General features: G+C 61.5%; 3 protein-coding genes across 21 annotated transcripts; 2 read left to right on the top strand and 1 right to left on the bottom strand.

Annotated features, from left to right (window-relative positions):
• Positions 1-1,702: 1,702 nt before the first annotated feature.
• On the bottom strand, positions 1,703-3,600 carry BLOC1S3 (biogenesis of lysosomal organelles complex 1 subunit 3). Of its 2 annotated transcripts, none has more exons than XM_004271176.4 (2): positions 3,466-3,600; positions 1,703-2,999 (listed from the first exon to the last, which is right to left on the bottom strand). In XM_004271176.4, exon 2 carries the CDS (start codon positions 2,989-2,991, stop codon positions 2,383-2,385), a length of 609 nt encoding a protein of 202 aa, XP_004271224.1. In that variant the 5' UTR covers positions 2,992-2,999; positions 3,466-3,600; the 3' UTR covers positions 1,703-2,382. The 2 variants fall into 2 exon arrangements, with proteins under 2 accessions (XP_004271224.1, XP_033286635.1); XM_033430744.2 differs by lacking the exon at positions 3,466-3,600 and adding an exon at positions 3,097-3,445.
• On the top strand, positions 3,563-13,836 carry TRAPPC6A (trafficking protein particle complex subunit 6A). Of its 10 annotated transcripts, none has more exons than XM_033430736.2 (7): positions 3,563-4,153; positions 11,250-11,317; positions 11,467-11,584; positions 12,187-12,270; positions 12,420-12,513; positions 12,712-12,807; positions 13,343-13,622. In XM_033430736.2, exons 1-7 carry the CDS (start codon positions 3,791-3,793, stop codon positions 13,372-13,374), a joined length of 855 nt encoding a protein of 284 aa, XP_033286627.1. In that variant the 5' UTR covers positions 3,563-3,790; the 3' UTR covers positions 13,375-13,622. The 10 variants fall into 10 exon arrangements, 7 of the variants coding, with proteins under 7 accessions (XP_033286627.1, XP_033286624.1, XP_004271226.2 ...); XM_033430733.2 differs by having other exon boundaries at positions 13,148-13,622; XR_007474373.1 differs by lacking the exons at positions 12,420-12,513; positions 12,712-12,807; positions 13,343-13,622 and adding exons at positions 13,148-13,342; positions 13,702-13,836.
• A 32-nt stretch (positions 13,837-13,868) lies between these two features.
• On the top strand, positions 13,869-23,880 carry NKPD1 (NTPase KAP family P-loop domain containing 1). 9 transcript variants are annotated; one of them, XM_049703584.1, is made up of 4 exons: positions 13,869-13,993; positions 14,213-14,272; positions 20,370-20,501; positions 21,758-23,880. In XM_049703584.1, the coding sequence occupies exons 1-4, from the start codon at positions 13,984-13,986 to the stop codon at positions 23,563-23,565; spliced, it is 2,010 nt and encodes a 669-aa protein (XP_049559541.1). In that variant the 5' UTR covers positions 13,869-13,983; the 3' UTR covers positions 23,566-23,880. The 9 variants fall into 9 exon arrangements, with proteins under 9 accessions (XP_049559541.1, XP_033286612.1, XP_033286610.1 ...); XM_033430721.2 differs by lacking the exon at positions 13,869-13,993 and adding an exon at positions 16,961-17,076 and having other exon boundaries at positions 14,233-14,272; XM_033430719.2 differs by lacking the exons at positions 13,869-13,993; positions 14,213-14,272 and adding exons at positions 14,412-16,180; positions 16,961-17,076.
• The last annotated feature ends 208 nt before the right edge of the window (positions 23,881-24,088 follow it).

Below are 24,088 nucleotides of genomic sequence, written 5' to 3'. Positions count from 1 at the left end.
GCAAACTATCATATACAGAATGTATAAGCAACAAGGTCCTACTGGATAGCACAGGGAACTATATTCAATAGCCTGTGACAAACCATAATGGAGAAGAATATGAAAGAGACTACATATATATATATATATATATATATATATATATATATATATATATATATATATATATATATATATATATACACGTGAGTAGAACTAAATCCCTTTGCTGTGCAGCAGAAATTAACTTGGGCCCAGGAGATTTCTCATGTTCTCTCTGAGCTCAGCTGTACCTTTAAAAGGAAGTTTGATTCTTTAAACCAGTATTTCTGGGTATTTATCAGAGGCAACCACACTGCAGAAGCACCAGTCTCAGAGTCTCCTTCACAAAACACATTCATCAGATGGCATCATTCTCTGTTTACTGGCTGTTCAATAAAGATCGAGAATCTTTACCTGGTTTAAAAGCTCAGCTCCGTCTGGCCCCTGCTAGCACAGCACTCACCACCCTCACCACGCCCATCTCCCCTGCTCTCTCCACTCAAGGTGGAGAATAGAAGATATCACCCTCTTCTGTTATTAAATAGGCTCTGCCCCCTTCTGCCTCAGGGCCTTTGCATATGCTATTCCCACTGATTGCAACTCTTTTCTACCAGACCTGTTTCACCTTTTTTACACCTTCAGGGCTTGGCTCAAACTCACTCATCACTTCCTCAGGGAAGCCATCTGACCTCCCCCCAAACAAGGTCAGACAGACCTCAGTTACACCCTCACAAAGCTCCTATATTTCTTTACGGCACTAATCACAATGCCAGAAGAATTATAGTTGAAGTATAAATTACAATTATGAAAACTATCCACTTATTTGCAAGAATATTTCAATGGCTGTCTCCCCCAGGGGACTGTGCGCTCTGCAAGGGCCCAGCCTGTGGGCACCACCAGTGCCCAGCTAAGGACAGGCAAAGAACAGGAGCTCAACAAATGTGTGGTGAATTAACAAAATACAAATAAGTGCAGAACCAGGGCAAAAAACTAGGAGCCCTGATTTCCCGGCCACAGGCTCACCTTCAATAGGCCAGGCGTGAAGGATCCAGGCTCACCTTCAATAGGCCAGGCATGAAGGATCCCTTTCGCGGGACCCACATTCTCGGCAAAATCACCAACCTACCCGCCCCCAGCTTAGATGGCGAGATAAGAAGAACGGACCATATCAATAAATGTCTTGAGTTTTAGTGAGTCTGCCATAGAGCTTTCTTCCCCACTTCTCCATCCTGGGGGCCCAGATCTCAGCCCAGGTTGGGGTAAGAGCCGTGGAGGGGAATAAATGTGAATGGGACTGAGGGACTGGGGCTGGGAGAAGAGGGACCAGGTGAGGAGCAGAAAGAAGGAGCTAATCCCAGGCCCTGAGACAAGCCAGACAGCCAAGCCCTTTTAGCACCCAGGGAACAACACGGTGACCAAACAAAATACATGTGGTCCTTATCGGCAAAGTGGCGTCATATTGTGCCCAAAGTTCCAGGGCGAGTCTGTATTGGGCCCTAAGTGCCTGCTGGCGGCACGCGCAGCCTGGAGAGTCAGGAGGAGGCCCATCCTGTACCTGGAACTTGGGCAGAAGGCGCGATCTTGGCCTGGAGGGTGGGAAGGACACACCAACTTGGGCCTGGAGAGGTGGGAGGGGGACCTCCTCGGGTCAAACGGGGGTCTCATCTTGGGCCTGATGAAGAAAACCATAGGGGGTCCCTGGAGCCCATAATTAAGTACGTAGTTTAAACAGGATGGGAGAAGCAAAAAGAAGCAGAACCAAACCTAAGGGTACAGCTGGACCCAGGAAACAAGATCAGGCCAAGGGGGTGGAGCTAAGCCCAAGGAGAAGCAGCCAGGAGGCGGAAGGGCAAGGACTAGAAGGAGGAGATGGAATCAGAGCCAAGCCTGAGGAGCAGAAAAAGGGTCCAGATTAGAGGGCAGAATTCCAGAAGTGGGACTAGGGCCAGAGACATCAGGGAATCTGCGCTAGAAGCAGGACCAGCCCCTGTGAACAGAAACCAAACTGAGGAAGGCAGACAGAAAGGAGAGCTGCGGCTCTGTGAACCGCTAAGATGGAGACAGATTAAGGAGTGGCTAGTTACCCAGGAGTTTGAGCCAAGCTTCAGACACACACAAGCTCTGAACCAGGGAGCAAGCGCCAGGGCCGGGGGAGGAACCAGATGCTAGGGCCTGGCAGGGCTGCACAGCATTAACCCCCCATCCTCCCCCCTCCCTCCCCCCCCACACAGAGCATTATCCAGGGGGCGGGGTTATCTCTGAGGGTGACAGTAAGATGGGTGGGTGGCTAAACAGGGCACAGAGCCAGGTCCCAGAGGCCGCAAGGCCTACCCCCAGGGCTCAGTCAGGCGGGAGAGTGGGTCACAGATAGGCTCGCGGTCCCGGGTCTTGTTCGGGCTCGGTGCCCGGCACGCCGCGGATGTCGGGCAGCAGGCGGCAGCCGGCCACGATGTCCAGGCGCTCGGCCAGCGCGCAGAGGTCCCCCCGCGCCAGGCGCACGCTGTGGGCCGCCGCCAATCCCGCCGCCTGGGCAGCCGCCAGCCTACCGGCCAGGGCGGCCACATCACGGCCCGCGCGGCGGTACACGCCGCTCACCGCGGCCGCTACGTCGTGGTCCAGCCGCGCCTGGCTCTCAGCCAGCCGGAGCTGCAGCAGCGAACGCGCGGGGGCGGGCGCCGGGGCCTCCTCCTCTCCCCAGGCCTCCCCGGCAGTCTCCCGCTGCACCACGAGCGGAGGCAGATCCCTCGGCGCGGCCTTCGGCTCCGGCTCCGAGTCCGAGTCGGTCTCCGCGGCCTCCCCGACCACCCGCAGTCCCGTGGGGCGGCCGCGCGTCGGGCCCGAGAGGACCAGGTACAGTTCCTCCTCCTCCGACGAGGACACAGAGAGCTCCGAGTCCGTCTCGGCCGCCTCCCCCGGCACCACCTTCTCAGGCCTCCGCAGCGGCCTCCGCCGACGACTCTGGGACGCCATGGCGCGAGCTAGGGAGAAGACGCGCGAAGGGATGATATGAGAGGCGGGCGCCCTGCCGTGGTTAAAAGGCGCAAGTTCTGGATTCTCAGCCCCTCCACTGACTACCTTAGCAATCTGGGGCCATCTGCTTCCCCTGCCTGGGCCTCAGTTCCCTTTTCTGCATCATCATCCCTGATGATGATGATGATGGGGACTAGACCCCAGCCTCCTCAGTGTACTGATGGGAAAACTGAGGACCACCAGCTCGATCAAGGCTGAGGCACGAGTACCCGGAGTCCAAACTAAGCTCTTTCCGATTTTGCCTCCTAGCAGAGGCCACACCCTCCTCCAAGCCTGTGTCAGATTCGGAAGCACACGGGCTCCTGAGCCGTTCAGGTACAAGTGCCTGGGTCACAGAAAGGGTAACAGCCCAACTGGACTCTGGGAAGGGTGCACTAAGGGCGGGGTAGGGAGCGCTATCACCGAAGACCGTACCGAGTCACCGGAGCGCCCAGCCTGCGGGATCCGTTACCTAGCCGAAGTGCGGAGTCTTTACCGAGAAAGGAGAAGGCGGCAGCCCCAACCAATAGGGGAGCAGGTTGGGCGGGTGTTGGCGGCCAATCACCTGGGCCGCTCGTCTACCAACCAGGAAGCAAGCCCTCAGGACCAGCTTTGAGGGGTGTGTGTGAAGAGCCACGTGAATATGGGCACGGCCAATAGGAAAGCTGTTGGGCTGGCGCTTCCGCGTTGTGCTGCGAGGCGTGTAGACAGACGGGGACTCTAAATGACGAGAAGTCACGTGTAACAAGCGACTCGGCCAATGGAAATGCTCGAGGACCCGGAAACGGGGAAGAAGCAGAGGGAAGGGCGGAGATGCTTGTCACGTGCGGCCAATATAGACAAAGCAGGCCCTCCCCCTAGTCTCCCAAGTTCAGGCGCGCACCACAAGAGCCCAGAAAAGAAAGGCGGGGCTAGCCCGAAACACCAATGGAAGCGAGAGTGGGCGGGCTCGCGCTTAGGTGCAGGAGGCGGAGCTTGCCCAGCCGGGCCAATGAGGGCACGAGGCGCTGGACGGTTGTTAGGCAGGGAAGGTAGGCGCATGGCTGACGCGGCACTGTTCGAGTTTCTGCACACGGAAATGGTAGCGGAGCTGTGGGCGCAAGATCCGGACCCCGGCCCCGGGGTGAGCGCCGGGCCCCGGGGGGAAGGAGGCACGGGCCGCGGCGGGAAGGCCGGGTCGAGGCCCCGGGAGGAGCAGAGGGCGCGGCAGCGGCCCGGGTCGGACCTCCGCCCCGCCCCTGCCTCGCTGGGCGACCTCAGGCGCCAGCTTCCGCCTCTGCAAAGAGGGGTTGCAGCAGTGCCGGCCTCAAGGGTCGCAGCTAGAACTGAGCGAGACAGTTCGGGGTCAGGCTCTTAGCTCAAAGCCTGGCACAGAGTAAGCGGGTAGCAATTACAGTAATTACGATTACTGGGTATATATTGAGAAGTCGTATATTGAGCCTGGGTTGAATCCCGCCTGCATCACTCATACAGGGTGCGAGAGCCAGTGATTCGACCTCTGTGTGCCTCAGTTTCCTCCCTTGTAAAATGAGATCGTAACAGCACCTAAGACTCCGAGCGAGACATTTATTCATTCAGCAAACTTACTGAGCGCCTGCTGTATTCAGGGCACTGTTTCCCTGTCCTCGTGAAGCTTACGTTTTAGTAGGGGAGTCAAAACAAACAATAAACATAGAATGTGCCACCAGCTAGTGAGAAGTTTTATAAAGACAACTTCAGCCGAGTGGGGGAAGAAGAGAGGTGGAGTGCTGGATGGTGGAGGAAAGCCTTTTGAGGAAGAGAAGGGAGGAAGCAAGCCCCGGGGATAAGTGGGGGGAAGAGCATTCCAGGAAGGGGGAAGCCTTCTGCGAAGCCCTGCGGAAGGAGCGTGCTTGGCATCTTGGAAGTTGGCCCTTATGAAAAATAAATGCTCAGACTTCAAAGCACTTAGCACGATGTCTAGCACCTAATCAGCCCTCAGATCACGGAGCTCTTGTTTTAAAGTCTGTTACCAAGAAGAAAGGGTGACGGAGAGAGTAGGTGCTTAATAAGTGGGGCTGTGCTCACTTTTTTCATTATTATTCTTTCTATGATCATCATCGTCAATATGCAAGACATTTTTATTGGTCTGTGTTTTCTTCCCAATTCAGGAGGACAAAGGTGTTGCTTGTTATCGTCTCAACATAGTTTTTTCAAGTTCATTCATTCAACAGACTGTCACTAAAACCTGCAAGGTGCCAAGCCTTACTGTAGGCTCTGGGGATTATTCAGCGAACCATGCCAAAACCCTTGCCCTCCTGGAGCTTACGTTATAGTGGGGTAGGTGGGCAAATCAGATAAATGAGTATATATTGTACCTTGCGAAAATGCTATGAGAACGTTAGCGCGTGGGAGAGGGAGTGTGCACTGACCTGTGTTTTGGGGAGGGGGCTGCAGTGTCTCAGCACCCCATCCATCCTGGCTTTCCAACCAGAAACCCAGGAGTCCCTGACATCTGCCTTTCCTCCCTCACCTCCAGCCATCAGCCAGGCCCTTCCTGTTGTGCTGTCCAAATATGGTTCCCATCTGGCCCCTCCCTGCTTTAGTCTGGCTTCCCTCCTCTCTGCCCTGTACCAGCGTCCTCCCTCATCTTCCAGCTCATTTCACCTGTCACATCGTCACTGCCTTGACACCTATTAATCCTTCAGATCTTGGCTCAAATGTCCCCTCCTCGGGGAAGCCCTCCCTGAGCCCCCAGTGGAAGTGGGGTATCCTTGCATCACAATAAGTATGTATCTGAATTATGTACCCATATGATCCTTCGATTCACAGCCTCTCCTCTGCCAGGCTGCCTGCTGTGTGGTGTGGATGGGGACCGGGTCTGTGTTGATCACCCCATAGTAGGTCCTCAGCATGGATTTGTTGAAGTGAGTGCAGCCCCTGTGCCATGGAGGGTGTGGGCGGGGACTGGCATTCACTTAGTATCATGGCCAATAATAGCACCTATCGTGTGCCCTGGTGGGCTTCACATTCCTGATTTCGTTTGATCCACCTAACAACCCACAAAGGTCAGCACGATCCTCCCCACTTTGTAGATGAGGAAACAGAGGCTTTTATAGATGGAGTCTTCACTGTCAAGTGGCAGAGTCAGGAATGTAACTGGGCCTCCCACTTCCAAAGCCTGTGCTGTAAACTCTCTCCTGTCTTTCTCAGTGTCTTCTCTGACACTCTGGGAGGATTTTAATGGGTTCCTGGGGCCAAGCAAGTAGGGGGGACAGGCGGTTACTCAGCTTTGCTCAGCACAGGGCTTTTAGAGCACGAACGCGCCTGTGACCCTTGGGCGTGGCTCTCTGCCCAGCTGCCTCTGCAGTTCTGATGCTGGGGTCCCACACCAGAGATTCCGGTGGAGCTGGGCCAGAAGGTGGCCCGGGCGTCAGGCCTCAGAGCTTCTGGGTGGTTCCTGTGTGCAGTCAGGGGAAGGACTGCCATCTCCCCACATTCTTTCAAGCTGGGGAGCCCCGTTTCTTAGCACATCGTGGGCAGCTGCCCTGTTTTCACGCAGTCTCTTCTCTTTTGCTCCCGGCCCCTCCCCTCTCTGCTCCTTCTTCTTTGGTCCAGCAAGTGTCCTGTCCGAACGCCACGCAGGCCTTCTGTTTCTTGGGTACTTATCGTGTCTCCAGCACAGGATTTTATCTGATTCAGTCCCCAGAACAGCACTCTGAGGTTGACGTCATCATCCCATTTTACAGGGGAGGGACTGAGGCACCAGAGAAGGAGGGCTTCTCCGACGCTGCACGGCCAGGATCAAAGGCAAAATCAGGACTCGGGCATCCGTGCCAGAGCTTGTCTGCGGCATTAGGCCTGCCCCGCCCACCTGCCCCAGAGCCCTTTGAGGAAAGCGATGGTGGCTGGTTCATCTCTGTCCCCGCAGCACAGGCGCCCAGGAACCACAGGCATTGTTCAGGGCCTTTTGATCTCCACGTCCCGCCTGGTTATCTGTGGCTGTTGAATGGATTCTCCTGAACGGTTGCGGGTTGAATGGAAGACTGGCCGGAGGAACTGGGAGGAACTGGGAGGTCTAAGGGCCTTTGTTATCAGAGGGAAAAGTTCCAGGAGTCGGAGGAAGAGGCTGTGGTTTGTCCACCTCAGGAACTCTGAAGACATGTGGGCAAAGGAGTGAACCCCTGTGTGTGTGTGTAACGAGCTGTCATCCACTGGCCGCTGGCCCGGGAACGGCCCTGCTGGGTAGGCCCTGGTCCACCGAGGCCCAGTGAGTGCCCAGGCCAGCCCCTTCTCTCAGGAGGGCCTGTGGTGGGTGTAGCAGCCATCAGATACAGTCCTGTGCTCAGGCAAGAGCCTGGAAAACCAACCAGTTCCTGGCACAGTGGACAGCAGGGGGCAGAGCCCTGGAGGGGGCGCAGTGCATCCGAGGCCACAGAGCCAGCAGTGGGGTCTCCGTGCGGGAACGGGGGCTCTGTCCTGAGGGCGGTGGGGGCCACAGAAGGTTTAAACTGAGGTGTGCCAGGCTCAGATTTACTTCTCCGGAAGTCCTCCCTGGCCACGTGGATGAGACTGGATGGAGGTTGGGTGGGGAAGGGTGCTGCTGCAGGAGCCCGAGCAGCGGTGAGGGGTAGACGGAAGGCAGGTGGAGGGGGGGTGGGTGAGCTCAGAGTGTCAGGGGAGAAGGTGGGATTTGGGGCTGTCTGGGCACCACCGGGGTGCATGAGGACAGGGCGACAGGGTGGGTGTGCTCTCACCCTGTCACTCACCTGGTTACGCAGCATAGTTCTTTTGGGTCTTCTGGGGCCATTCACCTTGGGGAAGCCAGAAGTCATCCCTTCTCCCTGTGCTTTTTTTAAAAATATATACAAACTTATTTATTTTTGGCTGCGTTGGGTCTTCGTTGCTGCACACGGGCCTTCTCTAGTTGTGGCGAGCGGGGGCTACTCTTCATTGCAGTGCGCAGGCTTCGCATTGCGGTGGCTTCTCTTGTTGCGGAGCATGGGCTGTAGGTGCGCGGGCTTTAGTAGTTGTGGCACGTGGGCTCAGTAGTTGTGGCACGCGGGCTCAGTAGTTGTGGCTCGCGGGCTCTAGAGCACAGGCTCAGTAGCTGTGGCGCACGGGCTTAGTTGCTCCGCAGCATGTGGGATCTTCCGGGACCAGGGCTCGAACCCGCGTCCCCTGCATTGGCAGGTGGATTCCGAACCATTGCGCCACCAGGGAAGCCCTCCCTGTGCTTTTCTTAAGGCAGGAACCAGTGCTGTTCCTTCCTGGGACGCCCTGCCCTGGGCCAGCACAGAGTGGCTCCGTGGGTGGGGCTCAAACCTCACAAATAACTATTAACTAAGGGGCCAGGCAGGCCAGGCACACAGCCCCCCACCCAGCTCCATCGAGTTTCAGTCCAGGACGGGACCAGGGGGGAGGCAGTTTGGTTTACTTGTTTTCCATTCATCCTACTCGGAGTTCTGCGGCCCTTTTCGGTCTGGACGCTTGAATCTGCCTTTAGCAGAGCACACGTTCCTCTTAGGCTCCTTTCATTATTTCTTCTCCAGCACTGTTCCATCTCTCGCAGTCAGAGGAATCCTAGACTCCCTAGGTCTCTTTCCGCCTGTCAACTTTTCTCTCGTTTTTTTCCTACCTCGTGGTTTCCTTTTTTCTTAACAATCTGTGAGGTTTTACCTACCTTCCAGATTTGTCTCTTTCTCAGCTCCCTCATGAACAAACGTTTCTTTTGGCTACCATTTCATTTCTAAGAACGTTCCCTTGTCCGACTGTCCCTTCCTCCAAGTGCCCGTGCTGCTTCGTGGATGCCCCTCGTGCCCACACTGATAAGCCTCCTCTGAGGGGTCCCCCCTGTTTCTCCCATTATCTCGGTTCCTCTCCATGGGCTGTTGTGTCAACAGGCGTGGGGAGCCCAGAAATGCACTGGCTCTGGGCTGGGCTCCAGAGGCTTCCAATGGGATGGGAGTGTCCCGCCTTGCCCTCCCTCCTCAGGAATGACGAACCCCTAGTGTCTGGAGAGCTTTGGTAGGGATTGGGGCTTGAACACTGCTGAGTCCTGGGAGGCGGCTGCCAGAGAGCAGGTGGGGTTCTGCCACCCTCCTCCTCCGCCCTCTCTCCCGAGTCACCCGCTCATCCTCCGCCCTTCCCTCCCCACCGCCTCTCCTCCTCCCTGCTCGCATTATTCCCCCCTCCCCACCACCCCCAGTCTCTGCAGTGCAGCAGATATTTAACTGGTCCCTTTCAAGGGCTGGGGACCATGGAGCCAACAGCAACAGCTGCTGTAGAGCGAGCTGCCGGTCACACCACCCTTGTGAGTGTGCCGGTCACACCACCCTCCGCCCTCTCACCAGCTTGTCATCCCCTGGGTGCCCGTCATCCCCACTAGGCTTGCTAGGCGAGCTCCCGGAGGCCAGTCAGGAAATGTCTGTGGGATGAACAGGGGAGTCCTGGGGTCTTCCCTGTCCCTCGGGACACAGATGCACTTAGAGCAGAGCCCAGCCAGGCCCCCTCGGGTAGCTCGCCTCTAGGAGGGAGGTGACGCAGGGTGGCAGTGATCCAGGTGCTGAGATCCGCCAGCCCACAGAACAGAGCCCCTCCTTCACAAGTCTCTCCTTCCCTTTCCCCATCAGCTCGTCATGCAGGTTGACAGGTGCAGAGGTTGCATATGACAATGACAGTAGCGCTTCCTGAGCCTGACTCAGAGCGCTTGGCTTGCACTTACCCACACCCTGGAAAGGTCCTCATTTTACACGTGAGGAAACTGAGGCACGGGGCAGCTGGTAGGGGTCAGGGGCTGATCTGGCCCTGGACCCTGGAACCAGCCACCAGGCACATGTCCCCCTCTCTGCCTCTCATGCCCCAAGCTCAGATCCCGCATATCCTGAGTCTACAAGCCCTCCCCGCAAGGCTGGCCCTGCTGTGCTGGAAGAAACCAGAGAGCGCACGCCAGTGCCACCAGCAGGAAGCTGTGTCCTTCCCCAGGCCCGGTTCTCGCGGGAAGAGCACAGAATAGCGGGACAGGGCCTGCATATCACGTAGCCCAGCAGAGCAGAGGGCTGGCACGCAGGCCGCCTCTGCTCCGACCTCCCTACGCCTGGCGCGTCCCCCCAGCGGGCCTCAGCCCTTGCCACTTCCCTGGCGCAGGGACAGCTGGGGGTGTTGCCCCGGCCGCCCACCCATCTGCCACCTACCGGCAGGAGCCAGACCTGCTCAGGTCCGAAGGACAGCCCCGTGGCTGAGGGTGCCTCTGGGAGGTGTGACCTAACCCCTCTGTGCCTGGTCTCCAGGTGTGAAATACAACCTACCTTATGGGGTTGTTAAAATTAAACAAGGGGGTCTGTACAGGGCACCCGGCACAGTGTGTGCTTGAGTCCCAGTTCCTCACTTTGCTCGTTCAGCATCTGTTTCTAACGCGCCGCCTCCGGTGTGCCCGGCCCCGTGTTGGTCACCACAGGCCATCCTGGTATTTCTGACGCCCCCAGTCTGGGCCAGCCTCCCTCGCCTGCTCAGCTCTCTCCAGGTCACACAGATCAAAAACACACACAGGTCAGCTCTCCTCCAGCCTCGCCGTCCACACTCCTGGGCATGTGGACAGATACCAGGTGCAGCCCTCCTGCCACCCCTGTCCCTGTCCCTCAGCCCCTCCACCGTGAGACCCTGGCCTGCCCTCCAGAAGGCCGCTTTGCCACCACTGCCTTCACCGGGCACCCGAGGGAACACTTCCCTCCCCTGTGCCCCTGTGCGTCCCTCCCAGGATTCTCAGCTAATATGTTAAGGCCTAATGATCACAGCTGACTTTTCAGCCCTCCTGCTAGCCAGAGGCCAGGGCCCATGCCTTGTGGCCCCCTTACTTGCCACACGAGCCCCAGAGCAGGTCGCCTTGAGTTTCTGGGGTAACGGGAGTGCTACTCCACAGGGTGTTGTAAGGACAGACACTGAAAGCGCATATAAGAAGTGATGGGTGTTATCAGGAAAGACTTGACCGGCAGGGTGAAGCTGAGCCTGGGGAAAACCCCCGTTTTTCCTGGAATGAAGGGGAGCGGGTCCTGAGGGCTGATGGGGTTTCTGGAGGCATGTGAGGAGGTGAAGGGGCAAAGCCGGCCTGTCCTGCCAGCCTGTGCAGCAAGGCCCTCCCCTCTGGGCCTCCTCGCCCTGCACGGGCAGGGACGGGCAAGTCCCCTCGCAGCCCCCAAACCCAGCGGCTCCCGGCTCCCTCAGGTGACCGAGGGCCCCTGCGCCTCTCTTCCCTGGCCTTCTAGGGACAGAAGATGAGCCTGTCGGTCCTGGAGGGCATGGGCTTCCGCGTGGGCCAGGCCCTGGGCGAGAGGTGAGAGGTGGGCAGGAGCTGAGGTGGGGTCCCTTCCTAGGCACAGCCGGGCGGGGAGGGTACCTTGCTCCACACAGGAACCCAGCCTGGTCTCCTCCCTCTTCCTCATCTCGGGGCTCCCCCCTCCCCTGGCCTGGGCCCCACCCCAGGCTGCCCCGGGAGACGCTAGCCTTCAGGGAGGAGCTGGACGCTCTCAAGTTCCTATGCAAAGACGTGTGGGCGGCCGTGTTCCAAAAGCAGATGGACAGCCTCCGCACCAATCATCAGGTGCGTGGCCACGCCCAGCGCCCAAGAGCCGGGGAGGGGACTCCCCCGCGCGGGGCGGTTGCAGCCGGCCCAGCCCGGCCACGGGGACCTGCCCAAGCTGGGAGGCAGGCACGGGCCCCCTCGGGGCCTCTGTGTCATCCTCCAGGGGAAGCCAGGAGGCTGCCGTGGGGCGTGGCAGCTGTTTCCAGCCTCCCCGCAGGCCTCCCAGGATGGGCCCCAGAGCCGGCAGCAGGCCCCTTGCGGCCGGCGGCACCTCGCCTCGGCCTGATGCTTCTTGTCCGGACCTGGTCCTAGTTCCCATTAGGAGCCCGTGCTGTGCCGGGGCCCGGCGGGCCGCTCCACGGGCCTGGGCTGCAGCTTCTCACCACCACCCTGGAAGGTCACGCACCCAGCGGGGCAGGACACCAGGCCCGGGGCCGAAGGCCCGTGGGTCCTCGTGCAGCTCTGAAGGACGGGCCCGTGACCGACCACCACGGTTTTGAGGGAAGGGTCCTTCCAGACCTCAGCCCAGCGGGGCTGGGCCCTGGGTCCTTGCTTCCCCTCCCCGCTAACAAAGGTACAGGTGCCACCCCAGCCCCCATGGGCCCCTCCTCTGTCCCCAGGGGACCTACGTCCTGCAGGACCACAGCTTCCCCCTTCTCATCCGGATGGCCTCGGGTCTGCAGTACCTGGAGGAAGCGCCCAAGGTACGGGGGCGGTGCTGGGACTCCAGCCCCAGGCAGGCCCCTCCCCGAGCCCAGGACCCCGGGAGAGGGAGGGGCCCACCGTGGCCCCCCTGGTCCTGGGTGTTGGCCTTCCCCCTCTGCCCACAGTGACCTGTGTCCCCCGCCCCCAGTTCCTGGCCTTCACCTGCGGCCTCCTCCGGGGCACCCTCAGCACCCTGGGCATCAAGAGCCTGGTCACCGCCTCCGTGGCAGCCCTGCCCGCCTGTGAGTTGGTGTGGGGGGGCTCCCGTCCGAGTGAGGCAGGGGTCCCCCTGCTCCAGGGGGGCCGAGGAGGTGGGGCCGGGCCACCCCAGCCCCATTTCACAGATGGGGAGTCTTGGGCCCAGAGAGTTTAAGTCACATGCCCAGGCCACACAGCTGGTACAGCACATCCACGCCCCTGCCCCTGGATGTCCCCCGCAGCCTGCTTCCCCTGGGGCATGCCAGCCTGGAGGAGACAACCCTTGACGATGACCTGGTCTAGTGGTTTCGAACACTCTTCCCGGTGCGGGAACCCAGGTGGACATAATGGAAGTCACCCGGGTTGGTGCTGTGCTGAGGGGCTCCACAGGCAGCCAGGCCCCATGGAACTTGCAGCCGGCGTGATGGGCTGTCCTCCTGACCCCCGGGTCCCCGCTGGCCCACAGTGCCCTCCATCAGACAGACCAAGGCCCCACCCTTACCTGGGGGCAGCCTGCAGCCAACCCTCTAGTCCCCTTCCCTCCAGGTGTCTTCCCCTCTGCCAGTCCCCAGGCCCATTCATCACGGGGGACCTGGGAGGATCTGAGCAATACATGCCCCAGAAGCCCGTGCCAGCCCCTTCCCCAGCAACCGACATGCTTGGCCTTCATGCCCCCAGTCACCCACGCAGCCCTGGGATGCAGGCCAGGTGGGCAGGAAGCATCTCCACCCTAGACCGGTGAGGAAACTTGAGGCCCCGCTGAGGCCACCCAGGCTGTTGGCGCAGGGCAGGGATGAACATCTCTGAGCTACGGGGATGCTGCCTCTCCCCTCCGGTCCCAGCCTCAGGCTAAAGCCAGCCCTTCTCTTCCAGGTAAGTTCCAGGTGGTGATCCAGAGATCCTGAGGGAGCCCCAGGCGCCACCCCATCCCGGGGACCCAGCTGCTGCCCATGGTGGTGGCCGGTGCTGGGGAGACGGGGTCCCCCCACCGCTTCAGGGCCTCATAAGCGCTCAACAAATGGGTGTCATAGGGAGGTGGGGGTGTCCCGGGGGCAAGGTGGACCCCGCCCCAGTCAGGGCTGGTGTGGAGGGAGCCCACATTGGACACGTCCCTCCACATGGCAGGTGCTCAATAAAGGTTCTGTACGTGGGACCAGATTCCAAGTGGAAGGTGGGGGTCACGCAGGGTGCTGGGGGCAGGGTCATCTGCAAAGGGACTGTTTGTGTCGCAGGTCCTGCGGGGGAAGCAGGCTACCCTGTGTGGCTCCCCAGCCCACATTTCCTCCTCTCCTGGGCCCCCTCCTCCTCGGCCTCAGCCCTGCAGCTTGCCGCCTCCTGCCCTGCACACCTGGCAGGGGAGGGTGGCCCCTGGCGCTGGCACCCTTGCCAGTGTCAAGTCTGGGGCTGCTCTCCTCCCAGCGGGGCCCACAGGACGGACCTCTCCCTAGGAGCAGGGCCAAGGGCCCCCAGGGTGCTGGCAGGGGTGGGCTGGGCTGGGGCTGCCAGGACCAAGGATGGATGCAGGTGAGGTGGGCCAGACACCCTCGGCTCCCCCAAAACACACACACACACACACACACACACACACACACACACACACACACAAATACACAGTTCATGTGCCTGGCGGATGCGAGTCATACCAAGAAAAGAGCAATGGCCAGGCTGACCAGTCCCTGGGCAGCTCGGCCTCTATGCCTGCACCCCACCCCCTGCCGCCACCTCCAATGTTTACATTCATAGCATCCGAGGGCATCACCCGTCTGGACTCTGCCAGGCTCTGCCACTTGCTGCCTGATGTGGGTAAGTACCCCCACCTCAGATCTGCACGCCGAGGCCGCGACAGACCCAAACGGGAGGAGGAGGGGTCTCCTCAGTGGGTGGGGCTTCTCTGCAGACACCCCATCCAGCCCCTCCCCAGCGCACACAGCTGAGCACCGCGGGTCCCTGGCCTGCCTCCGTGCATTTGCACATGCCATTCCCCCGCCTGGACCACTCCCCAAACTCCTGCTCCCTCTCTGGTGTCCGGCAGCCACCAGCCTCAGCTGCCCACCACATCCCTCGGAGCAGTTGCTCACTCGCCCGGCGCCTGCAGCCCTGGGGGGGTGGGGGGGCTCCTAGACTGCCTTGTCCTGCCCTGCCGCCGTGTTTACTTGTTTATGTCCCGCCGCGCTTCCCCGTGGGTCCCTCTGGGTCCCTCAGCTGGGTGCTGGCACTGTCCAGCACAGAGCCTGCAGATGTTTCCCAAATGAATCGCAGTCACTCAGCTAAACTGTGTGCGCACGGACAGGCGGGGGATCGGCCCAGCCCTGCCCTCAAGAACTCCGGGCTGTCCTGGAGGATCCCCCCCAGACTCACCACACCCCCACTCAGACACACCAGCCTGGCCTCCCTGATGGGGCAGGGGTGCTGGGAGGGGGGCAGAGTCCTAAAGTGGCAGAGGACAGGGAGGAGGAAGTTGCTTGAAAGCCTGGTGAGGGGAGAGAGAAGTAGCCCAGGGGAGGGAAGGGGCACAGCTGGGCTACAGGGGGCAGTGTCTGGTCACTGGGCACAGCTCTGTGGTTGCCTCCCCCATCTCCCGGGGGAACGAACCTCTGTTCGACCCATCACGCCAGCAGCAGCCACAGGGAGACAGGACCCTGGAGAGCAGAGGGGCCCCCCCCACACGCTGTGTCTAAGGCACCTCCTGCCCAGCCATCCCCACCCCCAACCCCGCTCTCACCTCTCGAAGAACGTCCACAAGGCACCTCCACCTACCCAGCACAAACCACTGCCTGCAAAGCCTGGCTCTGCCTCCCTAAGACCCGGGGCAAGGGACTCCCCAGTCCAGGCCTCCGTTTCCTCACCTGTAAAGGGGGCATCACCCCCGCCCCACTGGAGCGTGGCAACGAGGAAAGAGATTACTGAAGATAAAAAAGCATGTTGGGACTTCCCTGGAGGTCCAGTGGTTAGGACTCTGCCCGTTCGCTGCTGAGGCTGGGTTTAATCCCTGGTTGGGGAACTAAGATCCCGCAATCCGCGTGTTGGAGTCAAAAAAAGAGAAGCATGTACGCTGAGCACGGCTCCTGGTGAGCCTGGAACGCGCGTGTCGTCGTCATTTTATGTGAAGCATCTGGAGCAGCTGGCAAATGGGCCAGCTGGCGCCACTGTTGCTGAGCTCTGGGCTCAGGGGACTCCTCCTGACAACCACGAGAGGCAGGCACAGACGCCGGCCTGCTCAGCCACAAGGAAGCCGAGGCTCAGAGAGGTGAAGTCACCCGCCCGAGCTCACACGGCTGGGCCCTGGAGGAGCTGGCACCTGAACCTGGGGCTGCATCTTCGCTGGGCCTGGACTCCAAATCCGTATCCTAGCTTCCCTCCCTCCCACAGCATAAGTGCCCAGACCGGCAGACCCTCCGGCGGGTCCCGCCCTGGGCAGCAGCGTGGCCTGCCATCTCCATCCCTTACTGGGGTACCGCGGTGGGGTGGGGGGGCGGCGGCAGCCCCCAGTCCTTGAGAGCTGAGCGCACGGGACAGGGACTGGGCAGGCTTGCTGGGAAGGGGCGGGGACAAGGTGGGCAAACCGGTCGGGCCACTGGGCTCCTGGCTCCCAGCTCCCGGGCCTCTCACCAGTCTGGCCTGCGCTGATGCTGCCAGACGGTGGGGCTGGCACAGCGGCTCGGCTGGCGGCAGCGGCGGGGCAGGGAGCTGGGGCCGCGAGGCTGCCATCAGGTATGGGGGACCCCAGGCCGGGGGGATGAGGTGGGCAGGGGCCACGCGCCAGGCCCCCAACCCTCACCAACTCCAGCTCTCACCCGTTTCCTCTGCCCCTCGGGTTCTCCCGTGCCTGCCTCTGAACAGCCTCCTTCCCTCGCTTCCGCTCCTCACATTTTAAACCCAGTGCCCCCCGCCTCATCCCCAGTTTGTTCAGCCTCTCCCCAGACTGGACCACGCCGACTTCATCTGCTCCCCTAGAGGCCCCTCCCTGCAACCCCTCATTAGGTCCCAAATGTCTCAGCCCTGACATTTCAGCCGCTCGCCTGCCCGGTGGCTCACTGCTCCCCGCCTCTCACCGCACTGGTTTCAAGTCCCTTCAGAGGGTGCCGGCCTCCACCGCCCACAGCGCACCCGCCCAGTACCCAGCTCCCCCCTGATCTTACTCAGCCAGCCCCTGGCTCCCAGCCCACATCGGCTCAGCACCCGCACTGTCCCAGCCTCTTGGAAACTCCCAGCAGCTCCCGAACACCCAGGCCTTGGAAATCTCACCCACCCCAAATTACCCAACACCCCCAAGCGTTCTCATCCTCGCGCGCCTGGCTGTCCCGTCCCCCCATCCTGACCTCTCCCTGTTACTCTGAAGAGCACCCCCATGCCACCTGGGTAGCCCAGGACCCCAACATCCGGGATGAGGTCTCATCTATCGCAGGTCTCGGGGCCGTCCGGTGGGTGGGTTCTCGCTGCTGGCGCCCGAGGGGGCTGGGTACTGAGCCCGCCTCTCGTCCCCACCCCCAGCAGGCCCCCCGCCGCCATGAACCAGCACTACACCATCCACTTCACCAAGGGTGCCCTGCCCCCCCGGACGCCCACCAAGCGCTACTGCTCGGACAGGGAATTGGGGCACCAAAAAGGTAGGGGTTCAGTCTGGGCGGCCCTGGTCGCAAGAGAGACCTGTGAGTGGGGGGCTGCTGAGCGGATGGCCAAGCAGAACTTCAGGCCCCCGGAGGGAAAAGCCACCGGCGCACCATGGAGGCATCTGCACAGGGGGCCGTGGGGACCGTAGGCCCTGGGAGGCCAGAGGTGGGAGCCTGGGCTGGGGATGCCAGCAGTGGGGGCCCATCTGGCCTGCCCCTGCCCCTAGCGTGGACAGAATTCCCTCCCCAAATCGCCAGGCCTGTGGGGACTGCCCCACAACCTGGGGGGAGCAGTGCGGTGGGCGGGAGGGGTCGGAGGGCAAGCCCGCAGCCCACACTGAGTGTGTATGAACGAGGAGGGGGTCCAGCCGCCCATGGTGACCGCAGTCGCTGTTGCTCCGGGCGAGGAGGGGGCAGCTACTCCCGTCAGGGCTGATCCAGCCTCCTCGGGGCCTCCCAGGGCAGCCCCCTTCCTAGTCCCCACCCTGTCCCCCTCCACAGTCACGTCTCGTCACTCTGGCCTCCTGTGGACCAGCCAGGCCAGCTCCCAGTGGAGTCCTCTCCGCCCGCCCCCCCACTTGGGGACACCCCAGGGACCGAAGAACTTGGGGTAGCAGAAGCTCTGGGGGCATCATCCCCCCTCTAGCTCCTCACATAGCTAAAGCCCAGGCCCCTGCACCTCTTCCCACCCCCCACCCCCTGCCCCAGCCGTGGGAGAGCGCAGGGCATGGCCCCGCCTCGGCCCACAGCCCCTCCTCATCTTCTGACTTCTCCTGGGCCTCAGCTGAGTGACGAGCCCCAGCCTCCTCCTGAAGACCTGACCTGGTTCCTGCCAGTGCCCCTCAGGCCCAGTCACCCCCCACTTCCTTCCTTCCAGGATGCTGTCACCAGTAGTACCATGACCCAGCGGCACCTCAAGCCTACAGGCCCTGTCGCCACCCCCCAGGCATGCTAGGCCACCATGGGGTGGCGATGGCTGTCGCCGGGGCCTCCAGCCCCCTGTTCTGCAGCGGCGATCCCAGCCCGCACTTCCCAGCCCCCCATGGCAGCGGCTCTGCCCTGCTCACGGCACCCAGAAGGGGCCACCTGCAACCACTACCGTCCCCATGCAACTAGCCAGCACCCCCCAGCCCCTCACCCGCCGCGGCATGCACCACAGCCAGCAGCGGCCCAGTCCTGCCCTCTGCAGCCAACGCCCTCCTGGAGCCCAGGAGGCCCACAGACACCTGGCACCTGCCTGACACCGTAAACCGTAGCTCCTTCACCTCCTACAGGTCCAGAGCTCACCCAGCCTTCCCTTGCCGGGGCTCTGTCCCTGCCACTTCGCCTCCCACCTAGGCCTGGGGCCTGCCCTCCTCAGCGCTCACTCTGGTTCCTATCTGGGAGGGCGCTCATCCCTGACACTGGGCCTCTGGGCAGCTGCTGCTCCTTCACCCGTTGGGATCCAAGGCTTCCAGGCCAGGCCCGTCCATGCTGCCTCCATCCCGGGCGGGCCAGGGGCCCGGGCCCCAGCTTGTGACACCCTTGCTCTGCTTCCTCTCTCCCCAGCCCTCCTGACTTGGGGCAGCGGGGGATGAACACCAGCTTGCTCTGGTGTTGGGGAGTGCAGCTGCAGCAAGAGGAAGGGAGTGGCCCGAGGGACGGAGAGAGCAACACAGCCATGGGAGGGATCCACCCACCCACCCACTCATTCATTCATTCATTCACTCTGTGACCAGGTACTGGTCGCCTACAGGGGCGCCAGGCTCTGTTCTGGGGGTGTCACAGGAAGCAGGGCAGACAGAGATCTCTGCCCTCATGGAGCTCACGTTCTATAGGCGGTGGGGGGAGGCGGGTACAGGAAAAAAGATAAATAGGGAAGTTCAAAAGTGTGTCGCCGGGTGACAACCACGTTGCGGGGGAAGAATAAAGCAGGGAGAGGAAATGGGGTTTGCAAATTAAACAAGGGCATCTGGCGAGGCCCCATCAAGTCTGCATTTAAGCAAAGATGGGGCAGTTCTCTCGAGTAAATAGCAACAGGATCAGCAAGTGCAGACTCTGAGGTGGCCTGTTCACGGGGCAACACGGAGGGACATGCGGCTGGATCAGGGGAGGTGAGGACGAGGGTCAGACGGGCTCCGAGAGGGTGGAAGGTGGCCTCGCGGACGCGGTGAGGGCTCAGCCTTCTCCCCCTGGGGAGGTGGGAGCCACAAGGGCCCAGAGCTGACTCGGGATGTGACCTGAGAGTTGACTGTGGGAGGAAGGGCGGAAAGCAGGAGTCCCGGCGAGGGGTGCCGGCAACCTGACCAGGGAGGTGGCAGTCTCCAGGTCTGGTTTGAAAGCAGAGCACAGCTGAGTGGGGACTCGGCTCCAGGTCAGGCACAACCCCGTCGCTATAGCCTCGGGGCCTCGATGCCCATTTCACACACAGGTTAGTAGAGGCTCGGCGAGGTGAGGTCAGCCACTGACCAGGCAGAGCAGGCTCAGGTCCTCCCCAGCTGCCACCTCAGCTGACCTTGGCCCGAGTCTGCCTCCTGCCCTCCCAGCTGTGCCTCCAGGCCCAGCGCTGGCCCCCAGCGAGGGATGGATGCTGCAGCCCACCAGGCCTCTATGAAAGTGGGCGTGTCATCCCCACCACACACCGTGGGGCTGGCCTGGCCTCCCCCCCTGCCCTGCCGCCAACTGAGCCCTACCTTTCTGGTGCCCTGACTACAGGTCCAAGGTGCCTCCCAGAGGCATCACTCTGCCTGGGTCATGCGGGGAAAGGTGGCGGGGCCAGGACCAGAAGACGCATCTGCCTGGGGCTCAGGGCGGAACTAGTGACTTGCGGGCACAGGGGTGGACAGGCAGCCGAGGAGCCTGCCCACGCTCGAGTCAGGCTAGCAGAGCAGAAAGGAACGGACTCGGCGGAACTTTTGAGCGCGTACAGCGGTATCTTAGGTATCTGAGGGCCCGGGAGTCTCAAGAAAAGCCTGTGGGATTTTCCCAGGGGAACCATGATCCTGGTGACCTGGGGCCAGGGCAGCCAAGTTCCCACACACCTCTGGGCCAGGGCCGGGTGGGTCTGGCCTCCTGGCCTTTGCCTGGTGGATCCGGGGCCCAGAAGGGCACATCTGGTCCTGAAGGACGGGGCTGCCTGCGGCCGCAGAAACCCTCTGTCGGAGGGTTTGACCTGAGTCATGGCTGGGAGTCAGGGAGGAGGGGTGCCGGTGCCGGGAGGGGCTGAGGGCGAGCACTCCGGAGGGTAGACGGGGAGCAGGGTGGTGCCTGGACAGCGTCATTGACTCAGTTTCCCCACCCCCGGGCCCCAGATATCCTGACAGAGGATGACGTCTACTGCAGCTGCCTGGCCAAGACTCTCTGCCACGTGCCTGTCCCTGTGACCGTGGGTTTCTACGCCCCCTTTGGCTGCCGCCTGCACATGATGCTGGACAAGATCATGGGTGAGGATTAAGGGAAACGGAACATTTGGTCCCTGCCCAGCCCCAGGCTTCCCTAAGACCTGCTCACCCCTGAGGCCAGTCCGCCAGACGCCCATAAACCAGCATTAACCAGGTCCCTCCCTATGCCTTTGCCCCCCTCCCCCCCCCAAATCCACTGCAAGGAGTCTTTCTAAAATACACATCTAGCCCTGTCCTTCCCCTGCTCAAAAGCCTTCCACGGCTCCCCGCACCCTAGGGAGAAAGCCCAGGTTCCTCGCTTGGCTCCTGCCAAGTCCCTCCAGACCTCTGTGCTCCTCGGACCTATCTCCTCTCCTCAGCCCTGGCCGAGGGCCTGGCGCCCACAAGACCCCTGACAGATAATGTTAATTGAAGACATGAGCTGAAACTTAGCCTGGTTCAAACGCTGCTGGAGCTCAGACCCCAGCCCCAATCATGGCCAGAGAAGCCGGAGGTGACTCACCTCCGTGTGCCCAGCCCTGGTGAGCACCTATCGAACAAGCCCATGTCCTGCTCCTGTGTTGTCACAGAGCAACAAACAAGGTCCTGGAAGGAGAAAAGATTCAGCTCTAAGGTAAAAGGAAACAGAGCTTCTATTCTGCGCTGACTCCGACTCATTCCCACTGGCTCACTCACTACCCTCACAGCAGGCAGATCATGTCCCCAGTCTCTCATGATCCATCCTCCAGACATTCCTCCCAGCACTTCCTCAGCATCCAAGGGACACAGGGTGGCCCAAACAACCAGGGCCCTGCCCTTCCTGGGCTCACAGACCAGAGTGAGAGACAGAGCTGTCCCCAGACAGGGATGACCCAGAGAGGGCAGGACTGCAGTGGGGGAGCCCAGGGTCACCTGACCCAGCTTGGGGATCAGGGAAGGCTTCCTGGAAGAGGTGATAACTGAGCTGAAAGCTGGAGGAGAGGCAGTAAGCCAGGAAAACTGGACCAAGGGTGTACACTTGCTGCCCAGCATTTCTCTTCCTCAGCACCTGGCATGCATTCTTTCATTTCTTAGAGCCCTCCCTGCCCCCACCGGTCCTCTCTCCTCTGGGGGCTCTACTTCTGCCCTCCCCTGACCCCCCCAATTCCCCCTCAGACCCTTTCCTGTTCAAGCCTGGCTCCAGGCCTCTCCTTCTGCACTTCTGCACCTGCCCAGCACTTGGAGACGGGCCCTGGCTCCCCGTCTAACATCCAGGCCCTGGCCTGGCCTAAGCCGGGTCTAGACGCTCACACCTTCCCCTGCGCCCTCGGTCCCGGCAGCGCTGATGCAGCAGGAGGCGACCCAGAGGGAGGCCGAGGAGCTGCGGCACGTGCAGTGGCAGCTGAGGCCCGTACGGGGCTGGGGCTTCTCGAAGCTGCTGTGGTACCTGGTGTTCCTGCAGCCCATCATCACCGAGTTGCATCTGCGGCGCAAGAACGTCAAATTCCTCTTCATCCGTTTCAGCGCCTGGCAGTACGCAGGCAGTGACAAGCTGTGGGCCGGCCTGGTGGCCACGCTGTGCGAGGGCATCCGCCAGCAATACGGCGCACTGCCCTTCAGCTTGTACTCGGTGCTGGGCAAGAAGGCGGCCACGAGGCTGGACTACCGCCATCGCGAGTGGCACTGCCGGAGCCGAGTGTGCCTGGCAATGCTGGGGCTGCTGGCGGCGTTCAGCCTGGGCATGAGCCTGCTCTACCTGTCGATGAGCTCCCACGTACTGGGCCACGGCAACATGTTCCGGGCATTCGGCGGCGCGGCCACCATGCTTTCGAGCTCCGGGCTGCTCATGGCCTTGTTCTCACTGGGCAAGCACTTGTTCGTGAGCCAGCGCAAGAGAATTGAGCGGCTGGTGTCGCAGGAGAGGTTCAGCAGCCATCTGGGATTCATGTGCGAGGTGAAGAAGGAGGTGGGGCTGCTCACCGACTTCCTGTGCTTCCTGGAGATCTACCAGCGGCGCCGGCTGCGCGTCGTGCTCGAGATCACAGGGCTGGACACGTGCTACCCGGAGCGCGTGGTGGGCGTGCTCAATGCCATCAACACGCTGCTGTCCGACAGCCACGCGCCCTTCATCTTCATCCTGGTGGTGGACCCCAGCATCCTGGCCGCGTGCCTCGAGAGCGCCGGCTCCATGAAGGGCACGGCCGACAACGGTTACCTCTTCCTCAACCGCACCGTCACGCTACCCTTCTCCGTGCCCATCATGGGCCGCCGCACCAAACTGCAGTTCCTGCACGATGCGGTGCGAAGCCGCGACGACCTGCTCTATCGCGAGATGACGCTCAACGTGAGGTCGCGGGGCGGGACCGGGGGCGGGGCGGGGACCGGGGGCGAGGCGGGGGCGGGGGGCGGAGACGTCGCGCCGCTCCTGGAGATGGAGGGGCCGGCCCGGGCCGAGAGCGCGCAAAGCCTCCTGGAAGTAAAGGCGGCGCGCAGCATCCAGGAGGCGCTCTGTTGCCTGCACGACGAGTACGACTGCCTCATCGATTACGTGCCCGACAACGTGGTGTCCATGCGGCGCATCGTCAACACCGTGCCCATCACCGTGCGCCTGCTGCAACGGCAGCAGGGGGACTTTGAGGGCCTCTCGCCGCGCCAGGCCGTGGCTTGGGTCGTGCTCGCCAACCAGTGGCCGTGCCGTCTCAGCTGGGCCCTGCAGTGCCTGGAGGACCAGCAGCAGGCAGGGAGCGCGCCCGAAGCCTACGCGCCCCTCTGGGACGTGTTCTGCGACCACAGCCTCGAGCTGCACACCATGACCGCGACGCTGCAGAAGGTGCTCGACCTGGACGGCGACCCCGAGCTTTTCCGGCGCTTCCTGGGCGCTGACTTCCCCTTCACCGTGGCCGAGGCGCAGAGCCTCTTGCGCTGTACGGTTAACCTGGACCACTCCATACGCCACCGCATGGGCCTCATCCGGGCCGTCAGCACGCTCAAGACGCCCCGCCCGCCCAAGTCCCCTGCCCGCAAAGACCCGCACGCCGCCAGCGGAGCCAACCACGCCCCCGGGGCGGCCTGGGCAGGCCAGGCTCCTGCGCGTGTCTGCGAAGCCCACCAACCCCAGGACGGGGGCAAGTCCAGACCCATGGCCTGAGTGCCCTTCACTTGGGGTCAGTCTAGCCCAGGTGGGCCTTGAATGGAAGACCTTGGGCGCAGCAGAGGGCAACACTTCCTTCTGCCCAGATGAGGGTGTAGGGGGCCTAACTGGGTCCAAGTCCCAGGGTCCAGTGTCCGGAATGAGGCCTGTGGTGGCCACATTCCCCAGGTGAATCTGTGAGCCAGAGAGAACTGTTGGCAGTAGCCACCAGGAGTGGGGCAGTGTATCAGTGACAGCATCTGAGAGCCCGGGCAGAAGGACCCATGAGGAACTCGGGGTTCAAATGCAATAAATGAAGATGTAAAAACCCCAGATTGGTCTTCATGCCCCAGTCTCCCCAGCTCAGTGAGGACTGGCCACCAGACCTGCCCTGTTCTGCCAAGCCCACTTCATCCCCAGGGAGTCGGGCAGCCTCAGCTGGCAGCCTGCTCCCTGGCATCCCAGACGCGGGAGTGGCTGTGGGGGAAGCGGGCGAGGCTGCGGAGTCAGGGGAGATGAAGGACAGAGGGATGCGCCCAGC

The sequence above is a fragment of the Orcinus orca genome, chromosome 20 (genome assembly GCF_937001465.1).
Source record: "Orcinus orca chromosome 20, mOrcOrc1.1, whole genome shotgun sequence".
Taxonomy (NCBI): Eukaryota; Metazoa; Chordata; class Mammalia; order Artiodactyla; family Delphinidae; genus Orcinus; species Orcinus orca.
This window is presented reverse-complemented; position numbering and strand designations above follow the sequence as displayed.

Bases quoted from the DNA above. Each gene is read 5' to 3' on its own strand.
- NKPD1 (XM_033430718.2), top strand. From the start codon at position 16,854: ATGAGGTCTCATCTATCGCAGGTCTCGGGGCCGTCCGGTGGGTGGGTT. The intron at 17,077-20,369 runs GTAGGGGTTCAG...CCCGGGCCCCAG, and splicing joins GGAATTGGGGCACCAAAAAG to ATATCCTGACAGAGGATGAC. The intron at 20,502-21,757 runs GTGAGGATTAAG...CGGTCCCGGCAG, and splicing joins GATGCTGGACAAGATCATGG to CGCTGATGCAGCAGGAGGCG.
- BLOC1S3 (XM_004271176.4), bottom strand. From the start codon at position 2,991: ATGGCGTCCCAGAGTCGTCGGCGGAGGCCGCTGCGGAGGCCTGAGAAG.
- TRAPPC6A (XM_033430733.2), top strand. From the start codon at position 3,791: ATGGAAATGCTCGAGGACCCGGAAACGGGGAAGAAGCAGAGGGAAGGG. The intron at 12,271-12,419 runs GTACGGGGGCGG...CCCCGCCCCCAG, and splicing joins ACCTGGAGGAAGCGCCCAAG to TTCCTGGCCTTCACCTGCGG. The intron at 12,808-13,147 runs GTGGACATAATG...TCATGCCCCCAG, and splicing joins TTCCCGGTGCGGGAACCCAG to TCACCCACGCAGCCCTGGGA.